Raw genomic sequence first — 23,729 nt, forward strand, 5'->3', positions numbered from 1 at the left:
CGGTTAGGAACCAGCACCACATAGTGACTCAAAACATCCATTGAGGATATGAAATATGATAAGGAGAATGGCTTGTACACAGGGTTATACTGATGCTGTTATCCATTTAATGGACTGGAGACAACAGGAGCAGAACCTCCACATGTCCCTTCATCTATGTATTTACAGACAGAATGAATGTGGTAATGCAGACAGGAATACGTGGAGGAGTGCTAATAAGATTACAAGAGAGGAAGATTCAAGATGATGTATGGCAGAGAGGTAACGACATGCCCACGTCCATAATAGTACACCGCTCATGTTCTTGCAACCAAGAAGCAGTCAGGACAGCTTATGGAAACATGGATTGGTTCGGAATACAGAAAGGCGTACGGCGAGGCTGCATTCTATCACCAGTCCTTCTGTATGCAGAAACAATCATGAGGCGATGCAATTTGGACGAACTAGAAATTGAGTCAAAAATCGGTGGCTGAAATGTCAACAACCTCCGATATGCAGATGACAGCACCCTGCTTGCCAAAAGTGAAATGGACCTGTAATACCTTATCCAACGAGGGCAAAAGGAAAGCAAAAGCATGGGACTGTACCTCAACAGCAAGAAAACGAAAGTCATGACCGCGGTAAGCAACCGTACAGTGAGCATTAACAACGAAGATGTCAAGTTGGTTGAAGATTTCTTCTTCCTTGGATCCAAAATTGATTGCCATGGGCAATCTGGACCTGAGATCATGAGACGGATTACACTTGGTAGGAAAGCGATGCAAGAAATGGAAAAGATCTAGAAAAGCAAGGATTTTAGCATTGCAACAAAAGCCAGACCGGTCAATGCAATCGTCTTTCCCATAACGAGGTTTGGTTGTGAAAGTTGGACGCTCCAGAAAACCGACAGAAGGAAAACTGACGCGTTTGACCATAGTGCTGAAGGAGAATGCTGCGGATACCTTGGACCGCCATGACAACGAACAAGGTAGTGTTAGATCAGGTCAAACCGAAAATATTACTAGAGGGCAAAATCATCAAACAGCGGCTCTCTTGTTTTAGACACGTAATGTGCGCTAACTCACTGGAAACAGTACTGATGCTTGGCAAGGTCAATGGAAAGAGAAGATCAGGACGACAAACCACAAGATGGCAGGATACAATGAGGGCACCACCAACATGTCAATCGCCGAAGTGAAAGAAGCCGTGGAAGACAGGAATGTGTGGAGAACATTGATCCATGGAGTGACCGAGGGTCGGATGCGGCTGATGAATAATCACCACATCATTATCATGTTCTTGCTATGGAGAGGACTCATACATTTCCATTAGGCCTCATGTCCACGGGGAAAATCAGGCCCCCATGTAGAATCCGTAGCGGGTCCCTCCTGCCCCGCGGACATGAGCGCTTAAAATAAGAATAAACTCACCTCTCGCACGCTCCGGATCTTCCCTTCGCCGCCGCTTCATCTTCTCTCCGTCGCGGCCGGATCTTCTTTCTTCGGCCCGGCGGATGCGCAAGGCACGTCGGTTGCGTGCCGCGTGCATGCGCCGGCCTGAAGAAAAAAGATCAGTCCGCGACAGAGAGAAGATGAAGCCGCGAAGATCCGGAGCAGGTGAGTATATTCCGATTTTTGTCTCCCGCACGAAAATAGAGCATGGTCCATTTTTTTTCATGCTCCATTTAAAAAAAAAAAAAATCACTTTTATTGACCATCCGCGGGTATTTATCTACCCACGGGTGGTCAATGCATCCGTATGGGATGCGGATCTGCATGCGGGTCATGCGCTGCGGATCCTAATTCATAATTTGCCCATGGACATGAGGCCTTAGGGTGCCTACCCACTACCGTTTTTTTTTTCCGCTGCGAATTCGCAGCGGTTTTTTTCCCCCCAAAGGTCAATGGGACTTTCTAATGTTAAAATCGCAATGCACAAAAAATGCAATTTAGCGTTACACTGATACAGAATTTTGGCAAGAAACCTGCAGCTTAAATTCTGCAACACATTGCCAATGTGTGAACTGAGCCTAAAGCCTTATGTCTACGGGCGGGTTTAAATTGCGAAATTTGCAGTTCAAACTGCCCATAGGGAGACATGCGCATCCGCAGCTTAATTAAATAATGCAGATTTGTTTTGCAGACGTGTCTTGTATCCCGGAGGGAAAGCAGGAGATTTAATTTTTTTTAAAATCTCCACTGCGCATGTGCGGCATCACACCAGCCACGGCAACTGCCCACATGTCGGTGCACCCACCCACATCCACAGAGGTGAAGAAGGAAGACAATATCTTGAAGGGTAAGTAATGTCCTCTTGCCGCGGGCAGGGTGGGATTCCGCTGCGGGCTCCCGCCTACAGAATCCGACCTGCCCGTGGACATGAGGCCAAAAGTAGTCAGGATTTATAGAGAAGTCACATGGTCATTTCTATACGACAATCTCATAAGCATGACTGATAAATGACCCAACTACTGACCTGTCATTTTTAAATGCTTACTTAGTCTTTCCTGGTCTGGTAGGGTTGACTTGTCCATCTCCTTCCTCTTCCTTTGTTCTTGGCTTAAGGCAGAGGACATCCCTTCGGAAGGCTGACGCAACAGATGACTCTTCTCATCTCCATCAATCTGAGGAGCAGTTATGAAGCAACATCTCAAAATAAATATATATGCAATGTATAACTAATCACACATATATCGTAGCCTGATGTGAGGTGCATTGTTATCAAAACCACTCCGCCTTTGTGTGTATCTATTATACTACTCATCATCACCATAGCATCTACAACAAACCTCATGCCTCACATCAACTACATTCACACGGAAAAAAATAAGGGTTTCATGAAGTGGCAAAATATTGATTAAACCCAAAATGATGTCCTGTGAAATCATGGTACATCCTTGAATGACTAAATGCACTTGCTTTGAATGCAATAGTATAGCTCCTTAATAAGCAGAAACTACCAAAGTTGATCACAGCAGGCAGGAGGACCTGGAAAAAAGTTGTCCCTCTTCTATTTTTTTGTACAAGGGAAATGGAAAGTAGCCGACAAACTTTTAACAGTGTCAGAGAATATCGCCATACAGTGCACTACGCTGCTCATTAACAGCGGCAAAGGGTCTATAAATCAATGTACAGAAACAGTCATGTCACACTCTCCATTGTATGCAAACAGAGGACAGTACACGGCCTCTGCCGCATCAACGTTTGAAGGTAGCTTCCTTGTAAATCAATGTCCAATCTTCTAACAGGCCTTGTACCACTGGGAATACAGACCAAAACCAGCATTTTCTCCAGTAGGAAAAGATAACCATGTAAAGGCGGTTATTCTGGCCTATGATGTGGGTAGAGAGGGTCTCTCTCTGGAGACCACCATGTAGACGTGCAGAGACTTCTAGGTCCTGCAAAGCTCTTCTGTAAAACATGGTATGCAAAAGGAAGTTTGGTGGTCTGCACAAACAGAAACGGCACCTACCGGCCAAAGCCTCTCGCCCACCAGCCAGAAACCTACTATTCACTGAGGGGCAAAAAGTCTGAAACAGTCTGTCTGTACACGTTGTTTTTTCCCTCAGGAGAAGACCACTCTCAGTTACGTTCCCAGTCATGTTATAAGGCCTACTGGACTTCTAATAGGTGGCAATGCGGGGGTTCTGTACCCTCTCCCATTTGCATACCAAAATTTCCAGAGAAGCATTGCATTGACTATACTGTAAGTCTCCTCAAGCCTATTTGTCAGTCTCCACAAGGAGAAACTGTACCCCTCCTGACTCTATTGTCAAATGAAGCTATCTTCCTGTCCGTCTATAGGATCCTACTGTATCTATGGATTCAGAGAGAGCCTGGAGGTTAGAATGCCTGCTTGACCCATACATGACAAACATGGGGTAGTAGATGTCCCATGGCAACTTCTGTTGTATGATGATGGCTTCTGATGGTCTAGGGCAGCATTTCCCAAACTGTACTCCGCGAAGCCCTTGGGGCTCCGCAAGCGATAGTCAGGGGCTTCAACCAAGGGTCTAGGACCGTGGTGGCAAACCTATAGCACGCGCGTAGGGGAGGGCATGTAGAGCCCTCTCTGCTAGCATGCACACCGTCGGCTGCTCACCACGATAGGGTTTACCAGCAAGGAGGTCGCAGATTCCCAGCTGATAATCGGCGCTGATCCCGAAGCACACATTAATGTCAGTAAGTGCACCCGATATCCTACTCCCCTGAGACCTCTCCTCCTTAGTTCTGCAGGAGAGGAGAAGGGAGGATGCATCGGAGGCTCACACACCGCTGTCAGTGTGCACCTGGGATCAGTGCTGAGAAAAGTAAGAGCGGCACTGACAAGGAGAAGGTAAGTATATGTGGGGTTAATATTACTACTGGGGCTAATATTACTACTGGGGCTACTGTGGGGTTAACGTTATTACTGGGGCTACTGTGGGGTTAATATTATTACTGGGGCTACTGTGGTAAAAGTTATATGTCACAATAAGCCACGCCCCTAACCCCTTCCCTGATCACACCTTGGGGCTCCACGAGAAACTTTTGCTTTAAAAAGAGCTCTATGGCTGAAAAAGTTTATGAACCACGTGTCTAGGGTGAATAAAGTTTCTCTTTGTGGAGACTGCCAAGTTGGTATAGGGAGTCTTAAAGCCCATGTAATGCTTTCTGGAAAAAAAGGCATGCAAATTGATAGAATAATCCTCCACGTTGCCACCTATTGGACGGTAGCTATCCTATGAGTCACTATCCAACCTTTTAACAGGCCCTGCAACATAACAAGGGATAGAAGTCAAGCCTGTAAAAAAGTGGAATAGTGACTCACAGGGTAGCTACAATTGCAATATATTTGCCATGTGGAGGACTATTCATTTGCATTACTTTTGATGGGCTTCACATGGCCACGCCTCCTTAAACTGGGCCCCATCCACTTTTTGACAAAAGCAAAACACCAGCCCCAATAGTCAGTTTTGGCTGTGGATATATGGGGCTAACGGGTTTTTCCAGGCAAAAATAGTATTGACCTATCTTCAGGATAAGTGATCAAGAGTTGATCGGCCGGGGTCTGCCGCTTGGGATTCCGGCCAATCAGCTGCTCCGGAGCATGCTGTCAGCGCCACTTCACACAGGGGGTCTGACTGTAGTGGCCAGTGCTTGTAATTGCAACCACAACTCCCATTGATTCACCTGCAATTACAAGCACCAACTACAGGGGGATCTCTGAGCAGCAGCTTCCACTCTGACCCCCATGTGCAGCGGTGCTGACAGATGGTCAGCTGGCATCCACAGCGGCGGACCCAAGCCAATCAGCTATTTTTGCCTGGAAAACCTCTTTATATAAATACATTTTATACTATTACACTGTAGCTCTGGTCAAGGCTGGAAAATTCAACGCGTCCAACCTACCTGCCCCGGTACATTTACCCTTAAGTGATTGGGACTGAGCTTCAGTAGTGGTCACAGCCACTATAAACTGCACAACATGGTGTCTGGTAAGCAAAAAAGAGGCAACACGGCCCCCTCAATCAGCTGATCAGCGGAGGTGCTGGTAGTCGTAGCGGTCTAATATTGATGGCCCACCCTAAGGAAAAAATTAAAGTTCCAGAAAACCCCTTTATTTGCACATGGTAGCCGCACCAACGGTCATGTTTTACAAACCAGATACTGTCCAATCAATCTCGGAATAAAAAAAAAAAAAAGCAAGTCAAAATAAATTTTGTGCCAAAAGTGTAAAGTAAACAGAACATGCGGGGCTGAGTTATTGGCCGCGGGTCAGCTTTATAGAATACTTGTCTCTTCTCCAATATGCGAACTAGAACTGCGCTTCACGAATAGTCTCAATGCTGAACCTACCTGTCACATCCAACTTAACATGGGCTGAAGAAAAACACTCGGCTAGCTTAAGTCATACGGGCAACCTTATTAACCTGCCCAATACTTAGACAGCGCAATCTTAACCCCTTCCTGACACACAGCCAGCTATGTACATCCTAAATGTACATTCCCCGTGCAGTTAGAACACATACAGATGTGCTGTGCATGCAGTGGTACTGGACAGCGAGAACGCTCCATACATGGCAGGTAGCAGTAGTCTCTGACCGCCAAAACCTACCTGAAACAGCCGCGATCAGAGATAACTCAGATCATGGCTGTTCACCCTGTCTGACATCTAAAGACATTCTGATTGAAGGCTGCACAGCTCCAATGTTAGAAGACGTCCGGCAGGGTATTCTTACTGTATATCACTGGCCACGCTGTTGTTGGGAGCCTCTCCAGCATGTCCCATACCACAGTACTGGCTCTAGCCTGCGGATGGCGCCATTGTATAATAGCAGAAAGTGAAAGTACCCTAGGAAACCAAAGGGGTTAACCCTTTTGAATCCAAAATTGGATTGCAAAGGGTTAACCCGTCGTGAACGGCCCCGTCCCGATAAGTTGGTGGACTTGCAATCCGGGTGTCATGGCAGCCTTGAACATTCTGAAAACCCCAAGGGCTGACCTGATTGTATACCTATTAACCCTTTGCAATCCAATTTTGGATTCAGGGTTTCCTAGGGGGCTTTCTCTTTCTGCCATTATACAATGGCGCCAACTGCTGGCTAGAGCCAGTACTGCGGAATAGGACATGCCGGAGAGGCCCCCGACAACAGAGCGGCCAGTAATATACAGTAAGAATACCCTGCCGGACGTCTTCCGACATCGGAGCTGTACAGGCTTCAATCAGAATGTCTTCAGACGTCAGACAGTGGATTGGAAAGGGTTAAAACATGCCTGTGGCAGCCTGTAATACAGTATAATGCAATTAACTAAGATAAAGTCGTTTCAATTACTGCAAAAAAAATAAGAAATATTAAAAACTCTTCCCATCTGTCGCATCAAGAAATAAAAAAAATTAAAATGTAAAAATTGGTAGCGCTGCATCCATAAAAAGGTACAATTTATTAAAAATATCAAATTATTTGTCTCAGATAGTGAACGCCATCAGAAAAAAAATGCAATGCCAAAATTGCGCTTTTCTTGTCACTCTACCCCAAAGAAAAAAACTGAATAAAAAAAATAAAAATAAAAAGTCATATGAACCCGGAAACGGAAAATAAAAACTATAAGTCGCCCCCAAAAAAATGTGCCCTCACACAGCTCTATCAACGGACAGATAAAAACAAGTTATGATTTTTATGAAAAAGTGGGAATGCCAGAACAGCAGAGTGTGACCTGGACACAAAAGCATCAATGACCGCTAGTCAGGAAAGGGTTAAACAATCTTAAAATGTGCCAGATTCATCCCAGTGCTCATGCTGGAGCATCTGGTGCATCTTTAGCTTCCTCTGTCTAACTTTACACCACGTATTATTCGGCTTAGGTCACACTAGATGTTGCGCCAAAATTTTGGGTCAACATTAGAGATGAGCGAACGTACTCGGATAAGCACTACTCGTCCGAGTAATGTGCCTTATCCGAGTACCGCTGTACTCGTGCTGAAAGATTCGGGGAGCGCTGCGGAGCGGGGAGCTGCAGGTTAGAGCGGGGAGGAACGGAGCGGAGATCTCTCTCTCCCTCTCTCCCGCCCGCTCTGCCCCGCTCCCCGCTGCGACTCACCTGTCAGCAGCGGAGCGCCCCGAATCTTTCAGCACGAGTACAGCGGTACTCGGATAAGGCACATTACTCGGATGAGTAGTGCTTATCCGAGTACGTTCGCTCATCTCTAGTCAACATTTGTGCAAAGCTACGCCCCCTTTTCAGAAACCGCAAAAAAAATGTCTAAAGCACATCAGAAATGTTGTGCAAAGCATGCTTTTTACAATAGATCTGCTCCATAGTGTTAAGAGTAGTACAGCATGAGCTTTGACCCCCTCAGGGCTAATGCCCATGGACGGATTATTGCTGCGGAATTCGCGGTCAGACACCGCCGGACGAGACACTTGCAGCGGATCCGGAGAGGCGAGAATAGGGTCTCTGGAGGTGCCGCGTCTGATTCCACTGTGATATTTCACAGGCAGAATCCAACCTGGTCATGGGCATGAACCCATAATGCTAATGGATGTACATATACACTCTCCGACAGTGGGGTCTGCAGAGCCTTCTCCATACACGGCGGGTGTTGGCTGTTAACAGCTGACTACTCCAGCTGGGATCAGAGCTAACTCTGCTTGTGTGTATTAGGGCTAATGTCCATGGGCATTCTTTCACCGCGTATTACGCGTGCGTGATGCGAGGTGAATGGAGGCAATGGAAGTCAATGGACTTTCATTCTTCAAATCAGTTATGGGACTAAAAAAAAATTAGTTAAATAAAGTTTTTCTAGTTATTCCATTAAAAAAAAAATTTAAAAAAAACAGTTCTGCATTTGTATAATAAAAATAAAAGAAACATTTGGTATCAACAAGTCCATAAAAGTCCCAGCTGTTAAAATAATGTATTGTTTATCCCACAGGGTGAACAAAGTAAGAAAAGTGACGCAATGCTCTCCGAGAAAAAATTTTATGAAAATTTATCAAAATGGCTTATGTACCCCAAAATGATACCAACAGAAATTACGGATTGTCCCACAAAAACAAGCCCTCGCAAATGGAAAAAAAATTCCATTGTCCCACAGAATAACGGTAACGGGCAATTTTTGACTCATTCTACAAAATAAGGGCTTATTCAGAAGACCGTATATTGGCCACGTATTCACGCCCGCCGATATACGGCGTCCATCTCTGCAGGGGGAGGAGGCTGGAAGAGTCGGGAGCAGTGCACTGAGCTCCCGCCCCCTCTCCGCCCCTCGGCACTATTTGCAATGAGGGGTGGTGGGATGGGGCGGAGCTAATTACCATCCCGCCTCCTCTCATTGCAAATAGTGCAGAGGGGCGAAGAGGAGGTGGAGAGGAGGCAGAATCCAACTCTTCCAGCCCCCTCCCCCTGCAGAGAGGGACGCCGTATATCGGTCGGCGGGAATACGCGGCCGATATACGGTCGTCTGAATAAGCCCTAATTGCGAAACTAAGAGTTTTTTCTATTTCAGCCCACTTAGAAATTTTTTTTACATTTTTCAGTACATTATATGGTACAGTAAATCGTACCATTGAAAAATACAACTCATCCCGCAAAAAAAAAAACAAGCCATCGGATGGCCATGTAGTAGTTTAAAAAAAAAAAGTTATAATTTTTTGAAAGCGGGGAAGAAAAAACAAAAAAAGGCGCAGGAGTGAAGGGGTTAAGAATTCAACTTCTACACCTATGTAATAAAGAGTGGGGTTTGATTGCTTACTATTTTGAAGATCTCTGCTTGCTGCCAATCAATGGAAACACTTTTGCACAACTAGATGTTGAAAACCGTGCAGATCTGAATATTTCTTACAGCTGAGGGTTCGCCTCAGTAGTATCCAGTCTGCAAGCTAAAAATGTCTGAACTCTAAATTGATACATGTCAGCTAAAATGGAGAAAGTACAATTGTACCAACTTCTGGAAGTGTTTTATTTTAATTGTGTTCATAGTGCGGTAAAAATAACTTGCTAACTTTATTCCGCGGGTCAATACAATTACTGCATTACTTAAGAAAAATAGCTTTAGAACAATAAGATGCCAAGAGTCCAAGGACAGAAATGTTTTTCATTGTGGAGAGCACCACAAGGGTAGAGAGTCTTCTGGCTTATGCATTGCTCCCTGGGAAAAAAGCTATGCAAATCAGAGAAGGAATAATGTCTCCACAGCACCACCTACTGGAAGGTAGCTAAGCTATGATTCAATATCCAGCCTTGCAACATGACTAGGGATATAAGGCAAACCAGAATACTCCTGTACACATAGTGGGTTTCGGGTGCTTGCCCCTCATCAGTGTATAGTACAGTAGAGCTCTGGTTGGTATCTTATGGTTCTCTCCCCTTTGCACCAGTTTTCTAGGTCTTCTCCATTGAGTCCTGTTTTTTTTTACAGTGTTACATAAAGGCTCTGTAGATCCCTAGGAGGATATAGAGGCGGATATGTGAATTTTTCTCCAACCGCTTCCAGTATTTACTTTGTAAAGTGGCATAAACTTCAATATTAACAATGGATTAGCATTAAGCATGCACAGAAGTAGCATAATTTATACACTAGGGGGCTCCCTAAGATTAGATAAACTAAGAAATGCTATCCAAGACTCCTCGGCCTGCCATGGGATTCAACTATTTTTTAGCTATAAAAAAAGAATGAATACAGATTTTACAAAACGCGACTAGCGAGAAGCCTTGTCTGTGTAATCGGTCTGCAGTGTGACCTCTAATCACATCAGTGAATGATAGCTTGCAGAGCAATGTGATATCAGCCCAAAATGTACTGCTGTCCAATTCCTGTCCGATAACAAAATGTGGCTGTGGACCCGCCGTGCTACTGACTGATTGGAATTTTTGCTACTTCTAAAGGAAACACCTCGGGGTCCCTTGGTTTTCACCCTTGGTTTTAACTACAGATGAGCGAGTATACTCGCTAAAGGCCATTGCTCGAGCGAGCATTGCCCTTAGCGAGTACCTGCCCGCTCGAGACGAAAGGTTCAGGTGACGGCGCGGGGGAGCGGTGAGTAGCGGCAGTCAGCAGGAGGGAGCGGGGGGGGAGAGAGGGAGAGAGAGATCTCCCCTCCGTTCCGCCCTGCTCTCCCCCGCAGCTCCCTGCCTGCCGGCACCTGAACCTTTTGCCTCGAGCGGGCAGGTACTCGCTAAGGGCAATACTCGCTCGAGCAATTGCCTTTAGCGAGTATACTCGCTCATCTCTACCTCTAACCCCTCCATGCGAGTTCTGGTCTTAGCTACAGGGGCCCCCAGATTGTTACCCCAAGAGTTGCCCTGGTGCAGCAGTAGCTGATATGGACAGGTCAAAGGCACAATAATGCCGTAGTAGAAGGATAGGCAGAGACATAGTAGTTATCACAGGATGAGAGGACAGGCAGAGTTCTTGCAAAAACAGAGAAACAGGCATAAGTTCAGGGCAGGCGGCAATCCAGCAAAACGAGGTCTAACAACAAATTGAGGCCAGGAGTGGAGAAAACAGGAAAGCTGGGTGAACAGGTACAGGTCAAAACCAGGGAATTAGTAACACCTTTGCAAAACCAAACAGCTCAGACATTTCTCCAGTGGGGAAGAGTGCATGAAATAGCCAAAGAAGTGTCTGGATTGGCTAGGGATGGTAAAGCTGAGTGTGTTTGTTGGTCCTTCATGAGACAGGCCGTGCGCACACATCATATAGGTGGTAATGACCGTGGGGAGGATGATGCTCTGCTGCACAGAGGATGCAGGAGATGTTGCTTGCTGCAACCATCTAAAAGCACCCTAAGGTCTCCAGCACACTGGATATCAGACTGTGATTCACGGACCAATATCGCTGCAGCAATCCTTCTGAAAACCCATGGATGCGAGGTGTTTTCACATCACTGTGGCGGTTCCCTTCATCCCCGCAGCAGATGTCACAGCCGCAGCAGGAGATCACGATGTCCTCATTGGGGTCAGTGCTGCTGCCGCCGGCCCTATTAAAACATGTGGAAACCCCTGGAAGATACAGCCTCGCAATCCCTGTGGGGCTGAAGGAATCCCCCATCACAGCTGTAACAGCAGGGGATTGCGATCTTTTCCCATTGTATTCAATAGGGCTGGCGCTGTATCCACCGGCCCCGTTGAAAGCAATGGGCAATATCGCAAAAAGAAAGGAAACGCTGCAATTTGTTTTTTCACGCAGCATCACAAGAGTGAAAACATCACAAATGAGAATATGAATCCAATGGTTTCAATTATGCGTTCTCACTCACTCTCGCATCCTGGAAAAATTGCATGATTTCCTCCCCAGTGTGAATGCCCCCAGTGGCCACTATCACACATGCGTTTTTTCCAGCGTGTAACGCCGCGTTTCCAACGCAACGCTAAACAGTCTCAAACGCTTCCATTGATTTCAATGGGGCTTCTTAGACACGCGCTAAAATGCGTCTGTTCTATTTTCTTGCATTTTAAAATGCAATCCTTTGCCCACTGAAATAAATGAGGTGCCTTATCAGCGCGGTACGATGTAGGTACCTCATTATCAGCGCGGTACGATGTAGGTACCTCATTATCAGCGCGGTACGATGTAGGTACCTCGTTATCAGCGCGGTACGATGTAGGTACCTCGTTTTCTGCTGTGTTTGTTCATTTCTGGCATTATCAGCTTGCTTGGCTGCATTTATAACTGTGCTGAAAGTTTAGCTGAAAACGCAGTCCAACGCTGGGTTACAAAATGCAGCATTGTTATAAGGACATGTGTGAGGGTGGTCTCAGAGCCCATGTTGGCTGAACTCCTAGCATATGCGCCAAACATATCCAAAAGATTCAGTCCCCTGGGGGAGGCCTATAGCGTCCTGTTGGCCTCCATCGGGGATACGTCAGTATTACCAGGTTATGCAGTATGGAATAGTGTAGTAAAAAACCTACTACATGGTATATAATTTTTTTAAAACTAAAATTGGGAGCCTATCAGTGACGCATTTTACTGCATGCCTAAGATACGTCGCAGCCTTCGATTGGTGGTACATGTGGGAGATCCTCCCAATCTAGGCTCTTAAAGGGGTTGTCTCGCGAAATCAAGTGGGGTTATACACTTCTGTATGGCCATATTAATGCACTTTGTAATATACATCGTGCATTAAATATGAGCCATACAGAAGTTATTCACTTACCTGCTCCGTTGCTGGCGTCCTCGTCACCATGTTTCCGTCTAATTTCGGTGTCTTCTTGCTTTTTTAGACGCGCTTGCGCAGATGGATCTTCTCCCTTCGTCTCGTCTCGGAAGCATCGGCATTTTGGCTCCGCCCCCTTGTACGCGTCATCGCGTAGCTCCGCCCCATGACGTGTGCCGGTTCCAGCCTCCTGATTGCAGCCTGTCTAAAGCAGGCCAAACACACTTCACTATCCCGTTTCCGCAGGTCCAGTGGAAGTCAGTGGGAATTAAAGAGTTTTCACATCACTTCCTGTTTGCTGCTGCAGCCAATCACTGGCTACAGCAATGACCTTTTATAGCCAATGATTGGCTGCAGCAGTCACATGTCTTGGTCAGCAGCAACCAGGAAAGACAGAGGGGTTGTGAAGCAATTTTAAAACCCCTTTAAGTAGACAATGTAGTATAGTAAACTATGCCGTTTCCTTAGCTCCCAAGTTATGGAAACTATGTGCTCACTGACTTCTGTGGGAGTTATGAAAACAGTATAGAGAGGCTCGCTAAGTCCCAGCCACCGAATTCAGCCAGGCTGGAGAGAGATGGGGCCAAAACTAAAGATAGGTGCAGATCACAAAGCCAGGACCGAGATCTATCAGACTTGCCAAGAATCCGATAGAAATATTCCTTTAAAGGGAACCTGACATCATCTATAAGCTCCATAAACTAAGTTAACGTACTTCCAATTTAGGTGATGTGGAGTGCGGGGAGCCTTTTGGAATGCTCACGCAATCTCCTGCGGTGTTCACTGGAGAACTCTGTAAGCGCACAGCCAGCGTGACTCTTTTCTGAAGGCTGTGGTGTGTGGCATGCACTCCCATAGAGATGAATGACAATCTGCATGCTCACTCAGGCGAGTTTATGGTTGATGACAGGTTTCATTTAACCCATTTAGGACCAAGCACTGTAAATTTACAGCGCTTGGTCCTGGGCTTTAAACCCAGCCAACTGTAAAAATATGGCCCGGGTTTAAAGCCCCTGCTTCTGCAATCAAGCAGGAGAATGTTGGGTTGTCAGCTGTTAGTCATAGCTGATAACCCGGAGAAGGCGGCAGGAGGGGTTTTTAACCCTTTTATGCCTCCTTTCCTTAGTACACATTGCTAAATGAGCGCTATGTACTAAAAAGTGAAAGTATAATTTCCACTATATGAGCTGGCAGTCACGTGACTGCTGGGATTCCCTGCTACAGCAGAGCTGCAGGGTCGTAGCAGACCCTAGTCAGCTCTGCCAGTGACTATTGTCACTGGGGCTCCTATGGATGCTTTTGTTTAAGCTTTTTACCCCCAATAAAAAAATTTAAAAAAAGAGGAAAAAACGTCAGTGAAAAAGATATTAAAAAAATAGCCTTATATGTAAAAAAAAAAGCAACAAAGATAATTGACAGCTGAAGGGAAAAAAAAATAGGGCAGTTAAACCACCACATGGGTAAAATCCCTAAAGAGTGTCTGATCCTTAAAGGTACAAAACAGCCTGGTCCTCAAGGGGTTAATGAGAAGCTTCAAAAGTTTTGGGCTTACTTGGTACTTTGCAGTTTATTTATTCATACACTACTGTGTGCGCAGGACATTTATTAGTGTTTTAAGTGCACAATCTTACCTTATTGCTGGTACTGCAGTCTTGTGGCCCGGTGGATGCAGCTTGAAGAGGTGCTGTAAGGGTGGAGGCATCCATCACCGTCTGTTTTGAGATGCAAGACAACTCATCCATTAAATCCTCCAGAGATGAAGGCACTGAACTACCCGAGTCTCTCAATAGCTAAGGGGGATAACGGTACATTAAGGCCTTGTTAAAGTGCTTCTGCTCAAAGTCTAGGCTTTAAAATGACTAAAAACAGTGTTACCTCTAAGATTTAAAGGCACCTTTAAGAACATTTATTGACAGCTAAGAACAGAGCTTCATTGTTGTAGTTGTCTACATAGATTCAGCACTGACCCCTTAAGGACATGGCTCTTTTTTTTCACCCCCATTTTCGTCCTCCCCCTTTAAAAAAATCATAACACTTCTTTTTTAACCATTAACGTAACTGTATGAGGGCTTGTTTTTTGCGGGACGAGTTGTATTTTTTAATGGTGCTACTTAATGTACCTTATAATGTACGGAAAAACTTTAATAAAAAAAAACTCAATGTGGGGTGAAATGGAAAAAAACAAAAATCTAAATTTCGCCATTTTGGGTGTGTATGGTTTCTCTTTTTGTTGCAGTGTGATTACTACAATACCAAATTTATATAGTTTTTTTTTTTGCTGTACTACTTATTTTTTTCCAAAGATATTTTATTTTTTCTAAATTATTTTCTGCCGCCCCCTTGGACAGCCATAACTTTTTTATTTTTCCATTGAAATAGTTGTGCGAGGGCTCAGTTTTTGCATGACGTCCTGTATTGGTACCATTGTGGAGTACATATGGCTTTTTGATTGCTTTCTATTCCTTTTTTTTTTGGCACGCTTCTTTTTTTTTTCTGCTGACATTCCCCATGAGGGGCAAATAATGCGTTATTCACACGGGCATATTTTTCCTCAGTATTTTTTGAGCCAAAACTAGGAGTGGAATATACAAAGAGAAAGTACAATGGAAAGTTTTGCATTTTCTTCGTATTTTGGACCCGCTGCTTGTTCTGGCTCACAAAATACTTCACTTCAATAGACCAGACTTTTACGGACCCAGAGATACCAAGTATGTTTTTTGATTTATTATTTACATTTTTTTGTATTATAAATATGGAAAAAGGTTTTTTTTAAACTTTCATTACCATTTATTTTTAACAAATTTTTACATTTTTTTTAGGCCCCAGAGGGGACAAGAACTTGCGATTGTTTGTTCGCTCCTGTAGTATGATGTAATGCAGTAGTATCACATTAAACCACAATCTAACAAGCCATACCGCAGGTGTGGGGCAGCGCACATTTAACCCCTTAAGGACATGGCCCTGCTTTTCCTCCCTTTTTTGTTTTTTCCTCCCCTCTTTTAAAAATCGTAACTCTTATTTATCCATTGAGATGTCTGAAGGCTTGTTTCTTAAAAAAAAAAAAAAAAGAATGACAAAATTTTTCTTAGTCCCGCAGGGGGACAACAATTAGCGATGCTTTGATTGCTCCTGCATAGCACTACATCATACTGCGATCGGGTAGGTATTCTATCAAGCCAGCCCACGCGCATGACTTGATAGGCATTCTGCCATGAAAGCCCTGGCGCCTTTCAGAAGGCCCCCCGGCTGCAATGACACCCACGTGGCTCCCTGCAGTCTAATCGCAGAGGGCCGTTCGGGACCCCTGAAAACGGCCGGGGATTTAAATGCTCTGATGAGCTGCACAGCTTATCGGTGCTGTTGCAGCTGGGTAGTGGCTTCAAGGAACAACTGGCGCCCATGTTGTATGGAGGGAGATCGCCACACGATCTCTCTTCATACATACCCAAATGCTGCAAGATATAAATGTACGTCCTTTAGCGTTAAGGATCCTCTTGCTCCTGTGATGCTGCATCCATTCTCGGCAGTCTCTTTCCTGACGTAGCGTTCACTGCCTAGCATGCTGAATCCTATGCCGGGCTATTGCAGAGATGGCGCATGCACACTGTCTTGAGGCAATAGTATATGAACACTCGCGGCGAGACCGCTCGCATGCTCAGTCTCGGCAATAGCTCGTCATTCCCTGCTAGGCAGTGAACGTTACGTCACTAGTGACGTAGCGTACACTGACCTGCAGGAAGCAGAATACTGAGAATGGATGCTACACAACAGGAAGAAGAGGATCCGGCCAGCTTGCGATGAGCTGACCCGGGGAACTGGAGGAGCCAGGAGAAGATCTGCGTGGAGTAGATGCAATAGGAAGACTTCTGGGAAGGAATAGGTAAATATAGATTTTTTCTAATGACAAAACCTCTTTAATAAAAAGTTTTCTTAACTCATATTCACGTTTTTTTCCTTTTTTTAGTCCCATATGGAAACTTGAATTTAAGGTCGTTTGAACCCTCGGTGTAATGCAATACCATAGTATTGCATTATAGTGCGTTCTAGCAGGCAGTTTATCAAGATGGGCTAGTGTCAGTTATGCCATGGCAACTGAACGGCTCCTCGCAATCTCATCTCTAGAGAGCCATACGGACATTTAAATGCCGCTATTAAAGTCTATTAAATCGTTGCAATCGGAATGAACGCTGATCGCAGCTGTTACAGGCTGCCACCCGCTGTTAGGACTACTGATCCCACTCCATACAAACTGTGTGCCCAGGATGTGTACACCCTAGGGCAGTGGTGGCGAACCTATGGCACGCGTGCCAGAGGCGGCACGCAGAGCCCTCCCTGCTGGCACGCGCCGCCATCTGCCGCTCACCACCTTAGTGAATGCCTGCAGGGTCCGCGGCTCCCCTGCTGACATTCACTCAGCGCTGCTTTCTGTGCTGATCCCGGCGCACACTGAGTCAGTGTGCAGCTAGGATCCTTCTCCCCCGTCCCCCGACGTCTCCTACTTTGGTTCCGCAAGAGCAGGAGGAGAAGGCATCCAACAGCAGCACACTGCCTTCAGTGAGCACCTGGGATCAGGCAGGAGAGGAGCGGCGCTCCCGCGAGGAGGAGGGGTACGTATGTGGGGGAGGGGGTGGGCATTCTGACAGCTGGGAGAATCGCTGGGGGGGCATTCTGACAGCTGGGAAAATCGCTGGGGGGGGCATTCTGACTGCTGGGAAAATCGCTGGGGGGGGGAGGGGGGGCATTGTGACTGCTGGGAAAATCGCTGGGGGGGAGGGGGGGGGCATTCTGTCTGCTGGGAAAATCGCTGGGGGGGAGCATTCTGACTGCTGGGAAAATCGCTGGGGGGGAGGGGGGCATCCTGACTGGTGGGAAAATCGCTGGGGGGGGGGGCATTCTGACTGCTGGGAAAATCGCTGGGGGGGAGGGGGGCATCCTGACTGGTGGGAAAATCGCTGGGGGGGGGGGGGGCATTCTGACTGCTGGGAAAATCGCTGGGGGGGAGGGGGGCATCCTGACTGGTGGGAAAATCGCTGGGGGGGGGGGGGCATTCTGACTGCTGGGAAAATCGCTGGGGGGGAGGGGGGCATCCTGACTGGTGGGAAAATCGCTGGGGGGGGGGGGGCATTCTGACTGCTGGGAAAATCGCTGGGGGGGGGGAGGGGGGGCATTCTGACTGCTGGGAAAATCGCTGGGGGGGCATTCTGACTGCTGGGAAAATCGCTGGGGGGGGGGAGGGGGGCATTCTGACTGCTGGGAAAATCGCTGGGGGGGGGAGGGGGGGGGCATTGTGACTGCTGGGAAAAATCGCTGGGGGGGAGGGGGGGCATCCTGACTGGTGGGAAAATCGCTGGGGGGGGGGCATTCTGACTGCTAGGAAAATCGCTGGGGGGGGGAGGGGGGGCATTCTGACTGCTGGAAAAATCGCTGGGGGGGGAGGGGGGCATTGTGACTGCTGGGAAAATCGCTGGGGGGAGGGGGGGGCATTCTGTCTGCTGGGAAAATCGCTGGGGGGGAGGGGGGGGCATTCTGTCTGCTGGGAAAATCGCTGGGGGGGAGGGGGGGGCATTCTGTCTGCTGGGAAAATCGCTGGGGGGGAGGGGGGGGCATTCTGTCTGCTGGGAAAATCGCTGGGGGGGAGGGGGGGCATTCTGTCTGCTGGGAAAATCGCTGGGGGGGGGGGAGCATTCTGACTGCTGGGAAAATCGCTGGGGGGGGAGGGGGGGCATCCTGACTGGTGGGAAAATCGCTGGGGGGGGGGAGCATTCTGACTGCTGGGAAAATCGCTGGGGGGGAGGGGAGGGGGGGGGGCATTCTGACTGCTGGGAAAAAAATCGCTGGGGGGGGGGAGGGGGGCATTCTGACTGCTGGGAAAATCGCTGGGGGGGGGCATTCTGACTGCTGGGAAAATCGCTGGGGGGGGAGGGGGGGCATTGTGACTGCTGGGAAAATCGCTGGGGGGGGAGGGGGGCATTGTGACTGCTGGGAAAATCGCTGGGGGGAGGGGGGGGGCATTCTGTCTGCTGGGAAAATCGCTGGGGGGGAGGGGGGGGCATTCTGTCTGCTGGGAAAATCGCTGGGGGGGGAGCATTCTGACTGCTGGGAAAATCGCTGGGGGGGAGGGGGGGGCATTCTGACTGCTGGGAAAATCGCTGGGGGGGGGAGGGGGGGCATTGTGACTGCTGGGAAAATCGCTGGGGGGGGAGGGGGGGCATTGTGACTGCTGGGAAAATCGCTGGGGGGGGAGGGGGGCATTGTGACTGCTGGGAAAATCGCTGGGGGGGGGAGGGGGGGCATTGTGACTGCTGGGAAAATCGCTGGGGGGGGAGGGGGGGCATTGTGACTGCTGGGAAAAATCGCTGGGGGGGGAGGGGGGCATTGTGACTGCTGGGAAAATCGCTGGGGGGGGGAGGGGGGGCATTGTGACTGCTGGGAAAATCGCTGGGGGGGGAGGGGGGGCATTGTGACTGCTGGGAAAATCGCTGGGGGGGGAGGGGGGGCATTGTGACTGCTGGGAAAATCGCTGGGGGGGAGGGGGGGGCATTCTGTCTGCTGGGAAAATCGCTGGGGGGGAGGGGGGGGCATTCTGTCTGCTGGGAAAATCACTGGGGGGGGAGCATTCTGACTGCTGGGAAAATCGCTGGGGGGGAGGGGGGGGCATTCTGACTGCTGGGAAAATCGCTGGGGGGGGAGGGGGGGCATTGTGACTGCTGGGAAAATCGCTGGGGGGGGAGGGGGGGCATTGTGACTGCTGGGAAAATCGCTGGGGGGGAGGGGGGCATTGTGACTGCTGGGAAAATCGCTGGGGGGGCATTCTGACTGCTGGGAAAATCGCTGGGGGGGGAGGGGGGGCATCCTGACTGCTGGGAAAATCGCTGGGGGGGGGAGCATTCTGACTGCTGGGAAAATCGCTGGGGGGGAGGGGAGGGGGGGGCATTCTGACTGCTGGGAAAATCGCGGGGGGGGGGGAGGGGGGGCATTCTGACTGCTGGGAAAATCGCTGGGGGGGGGCATTCTGACTGCTGGGAAAATCGCTGGGGGGGAAGACTTTAGGACTGCTGGGGGAACTTTTGGGGGGTGAGGCATTAGTACTGCTGGGGGAACCGCTGGGGGGAAGGCATTATGACTGCTGAGGGGACTGCTGAGGGGGGCGCATTATCATTTCTGGGGGAACCGCTTGAGGGGAGGGGGGCATTATTGCTGGCAGACAGCTGGGGGTGGCATTGTGACTGCTGGTGGACCACTGGGGGGGGGGGTAATATGACTGCTGTGGGAACCGCTGGGGGGGAAGCGGGCATTATTACTGCTGGGGGACCGCTGGGGTATGTCACTATTACCACTGGGGGTGGGGGGGGGGGGGTGTCACTATTATCGCTAGGAGGGCCACTATTACCACTGGGGTATGTTTACATGCGGCAGAAACTGGCAGGGCTGTTTCAAAATAGACAGGGTGCAGATTTTGACTGCTTTTTGGATGCAGAAATGCTGCAGAATTTTCCACATCCAAAAAGCAGTCAGAATCTGCACCCTGTCTATTTTTATGCAGCCCTGTCCTTTTTAGAATGACGGGGGTAAAATCATGTCGTGATAAGCCCCGCCCCCTGACATGTTGGCACTTTGCGATACATAAGTTGGTTTTGGGTTGCAGTTTGGGCACTCGGTCTCTGAAAGGTTCGCCATCACTGCCCTAGGGCATAAAAGTGTCATAAGGTTGTTCAAGTTTAGAAAAACACAGCTACTTCATATGAAAACAACGCCACACCTGCCCATGGGTTGTGTTTGGCAGCACGGAGGTGAATGAGGCACACAACCTGGGCACAGGCGTGGCACTGTTTTTTAAATAACACAACCTAGTTTTTCTACTCCTTTCTACGACCTGAAGGATACATTCACACATGATGAGAACACTCTGTATTTTTGTACATGGAATGGGGTGTGGAAAATCCACTGTACAATAACAGCAAAGTGAATGGGATTTACGAAAATCTCATCCACACACTGAAAAAAAAAAAATTTTTTTATTTAAAAATCTGCATCATGTTAATTTATGGTATGGATCAATCATGGGTTTGTGATGGGTTTTCTCTACGGAATTCAATAAGGAGGTCAAAATCCGACAAATCCAAATGACTGGATTACCTGCTCATCTGCAGCAAAATCTGCAAGGGCTTGTCTTATCCACCCCTCTCTAAAGTGTCCTAAACCGTGGGGCAGCGGAGGGCACACCACCACTTCCATGGGGACTGACCAACGCAGAAGAGTTCAACTGTTCGCACTGAAGTGAACGGAGGATGTGCTGGAGGAGTGCATTACAGATAAAAGCTGTGGTGAGATAATCCCTTCTATTGTGACCCAAAACAATCAAAAGACAAAAAAAAAAAAAAAAATTAAAAACATTTTATGGGAAAATCAGAAGGTGACCCTATTGCGCCCGATTTAGTTTGGCTGGCAGAGCTCCTACTGAATGCAATGGAAGCTGTGCCTGTAGTACCAAAGCTGGCCAGTGCAACGTTTACAGCGCTATTTGCTACCAGTGCTGATATGTAATCAGCACTAATCGACTGGGATCCCACGAAAGCAGGCACTCGGGTGATCAACTACTGGTGACCCATGCGGAGGACAGCTCTTAAAGGGGTTGTCCAGGAGTTTTACTAAGGAGTGGCTATTATATTCTCATGTAATCACAGTGTCATCGGACGTAACATATACCAACACAACATAAGAGTATGCCGTACCTGTTCGATGTCGCAACAGGCTGTAGTAAAATGTGGATTTAAGGCTAGGCATCGCTGGAATTCCTTAAGAGCGTCTTCCTTCTTGTCCATCTGAAGGAGAGCCATTCCCTTTCTGTAGTATCCCTGAAGAATACAGCACAAGGAGAAAACAAGAGCTGCAAACACAACTTAAAGGAGACCGAAAACCACCATTTATTCCACCACTTATGTTACACCGATGTTCTTCAGTCTACATTTGGTACAGCACGGCCCAATGAGACTCACTACGTTTGTGACGTACCCACACATAGAGATATTAAAAGGGTCCCTGTCCCGATTTCACAACTACAGAACGCGTAGTGCTTGGTTGCAGTGGTTACATTCAGTATATATACACGCGACCGCTGCGACCAATCAGGCGGTATATGGCTCAAGACCAATGAGGATAGTGACTGGCTACAGTGGTCATGTTTATGTATACGGAACATTACAGTGATGACGGGAGCGGCAGCGCTGGATCGGCAGGGATTGGAGAGCTAAGGAGGCTTTAGCTTGTTATAGTTAACCATAGCCAGCTGAATAGATACTCTTTATGTAAGTTGGACATCCCCTTTACTATCCCCATGCTGTCAGAGTAACTGTGTTTTTGGGTTACATACTAGCGCTCTGTATTGCTATTCATTAGTCTATCTATTACTTCTCAGTACGGAGTTCTCACAATGTTCCTCCCCATACATCATTTAAGAAAGGTCAGCAGGTCTTGACTTCAGCATGGAAGGAGCAGCCAGACACTGACAAAAGATTCTAAAATAAGTTGGCCATAAGCTTTAGATAGCTGTCAGACAAAACACGCGTTCAGCCGACAGCTATTCCTCCCAAACTCCCCATGCATGCCCGGCTCAGTTGTGTGTGCACATGCTCTTAATACTAATCGTCTGCTAGACACCTCTGGCAGCGGCTTATCTGCCAATAGAATGAGTGAGGCATGCTGAAATTCAATAGACCGATCCTTCTTTACCCCAACAAGTGTCATCTATTTGATGTGTATAGGTGCCCCAGTCCTGTCGTTAAAGCATACCTGAAGTTTTCTAAAATCATAGAATAGTAGAGTTGGAAGGGACCTCCAGGGTCATCGGGTCCAACCCCCTGCTCAGTGCAGGATTTACTAAATCATCCCAGACAGATATTTGTCCAGCCTCTGTTTAAAGACTTCCATTGAAGGAGAACTCATCACCTCCTGTGGTAACCTGTTCCACTCATTGATCACCCTCATTGTCAGAAAGTTTATTTCTAATATCTAAATTTGTGTCTCCTCCCTTTCAGTTTCATCCCATTGCTTCTAGTCTTTCCTAGCACAAATGAGAATAGGGCTGATCCCTCTGGACTGTGACAGCCCTTCAGATATTTGAAGACAGCTATTAAGTCTCCTCTCAGCCTTCTTTTTTGCAAGCGAAACATTCCCAGATTCTTTAACCGTTCTTCATAGGACATGATTTGCAGACCGCTCACCATCTTGGTAACTCTTCTCTGAACTTGCTCCAGTTTGTCTCTGTCCAGTTCTGGGCACCCCACTTTAAAAAAGACACAGTATTCCAAATGAGGTCAAACCAAGGAAGAGTAGAGGGGGATAATGACCTCATGTGATCTAGACTCCATGCTTCTCTTAATACATCCCAGAATTGTGTTTGCCTTTTTGGCTGCTGCATCACAGTGTTGACTCATGTTCCGTCTATGATCTGTTAGTATACCCAAGTCTTTTTCACATGTGCTGCTTAGCCCAATTCCTCCCATTCTGTATGTGCTTTCTTCATTCTTCTTGCCCAGATGTAGGACTTTGCATTTCTCCTTGTTATATACCATTCTGTTAGTCGCCGCCCACTGTGCAAGCTTTGCTAGATCTTTTTGAATACTCTCTCTCTCTCTTCCATAGTGTTAGCTATTCCTTCTAGCTTTGTGTCATCGGCAAATTTGATCAGTTTTCCATCAATTCTCTCCTCCAGATCATTTATAAGAATGTTGAACAACACTGGGCCCAGGACAGAGCCTTGTGGTACCCCACTTGATACATTCTTCCACTTGGATGTGCAGCCATTTATGACCATTCTTTGAGTACGATCACTCAGCCAGTTGTGAATCCACCTAACAGTTGCCTTGTCAATCCCATATTTGGTCATTTTTTTCAATAAGTATGGTATAAGATACTTTGTCAAATGCTTTACTAAGGTCAAGATAAACTATATCCACCGCATTTTCCTGATCAACCCAGTGATCCTGTCATAGAAGGAAATTAAATTAGTCTGGCATGACTTGTTTGTTAAAAACCCATGTTGGCTTTGGTTAATTACTCCCTTTTAATTCAAGTACTTGCATACATGCTGTTTAATAATTTGTTCAAAGAT

General features: G+C 47.4%; 1 protein-coding gene across 3 annotated transcripts in view; it reads right to left on the minus strand.

The window, feature by feature from the left end:
* Positions 1-23,729, minus strand: part of LOC136611149 (LON peptidase N-terminal domain and RING finger protein 1-like) — an 81,524-nt gene that overhangs the window by 50,077 nt on the left and 7,718 nt on the right. Inside the window, exons 3-5 of one of the 3 annotated variants that reach the window (XM_066590444.1) lie at positions 21,352-21,474; positions 14,251-14,331; positions 2,455-2,602 (exon numbers count right to left, since the gene is read on the minus strand). In XM_066590444.1, the coding sequence (XP_066446541.1) occupies positions 2,455-2,602; positions 14,251-14,331; positions 21,352-21,474 (352 nt within the window). Of the gene's footprint in view, positions 1-2,454; positions 2,603-14,250; positions 14,410-21,351; positions 21,475-23,729 lie in introns of all 3 variants that reach the window. The other 2 variants (XM_066590443.1, XM_066590442.1) reach the window with 2 other exon arrangements.

Source organism: Eleutherodactylus coqui, chromosome 2 (assembly GCF_035609145.1).
Source record: "Eleutherodactylus coqui strain aEleCoq1 chromosome 2, aEleCoq1.hap1, whole genome shotgun sequence".
Taxonomy (NCBI): domain Eukaryota; kingdom Metazoa; phylum Chordata; class Amphibia; order Anura; family Eleutherodactylidae; genus Eleutherodactylus; species Eleutherodactylus coqui.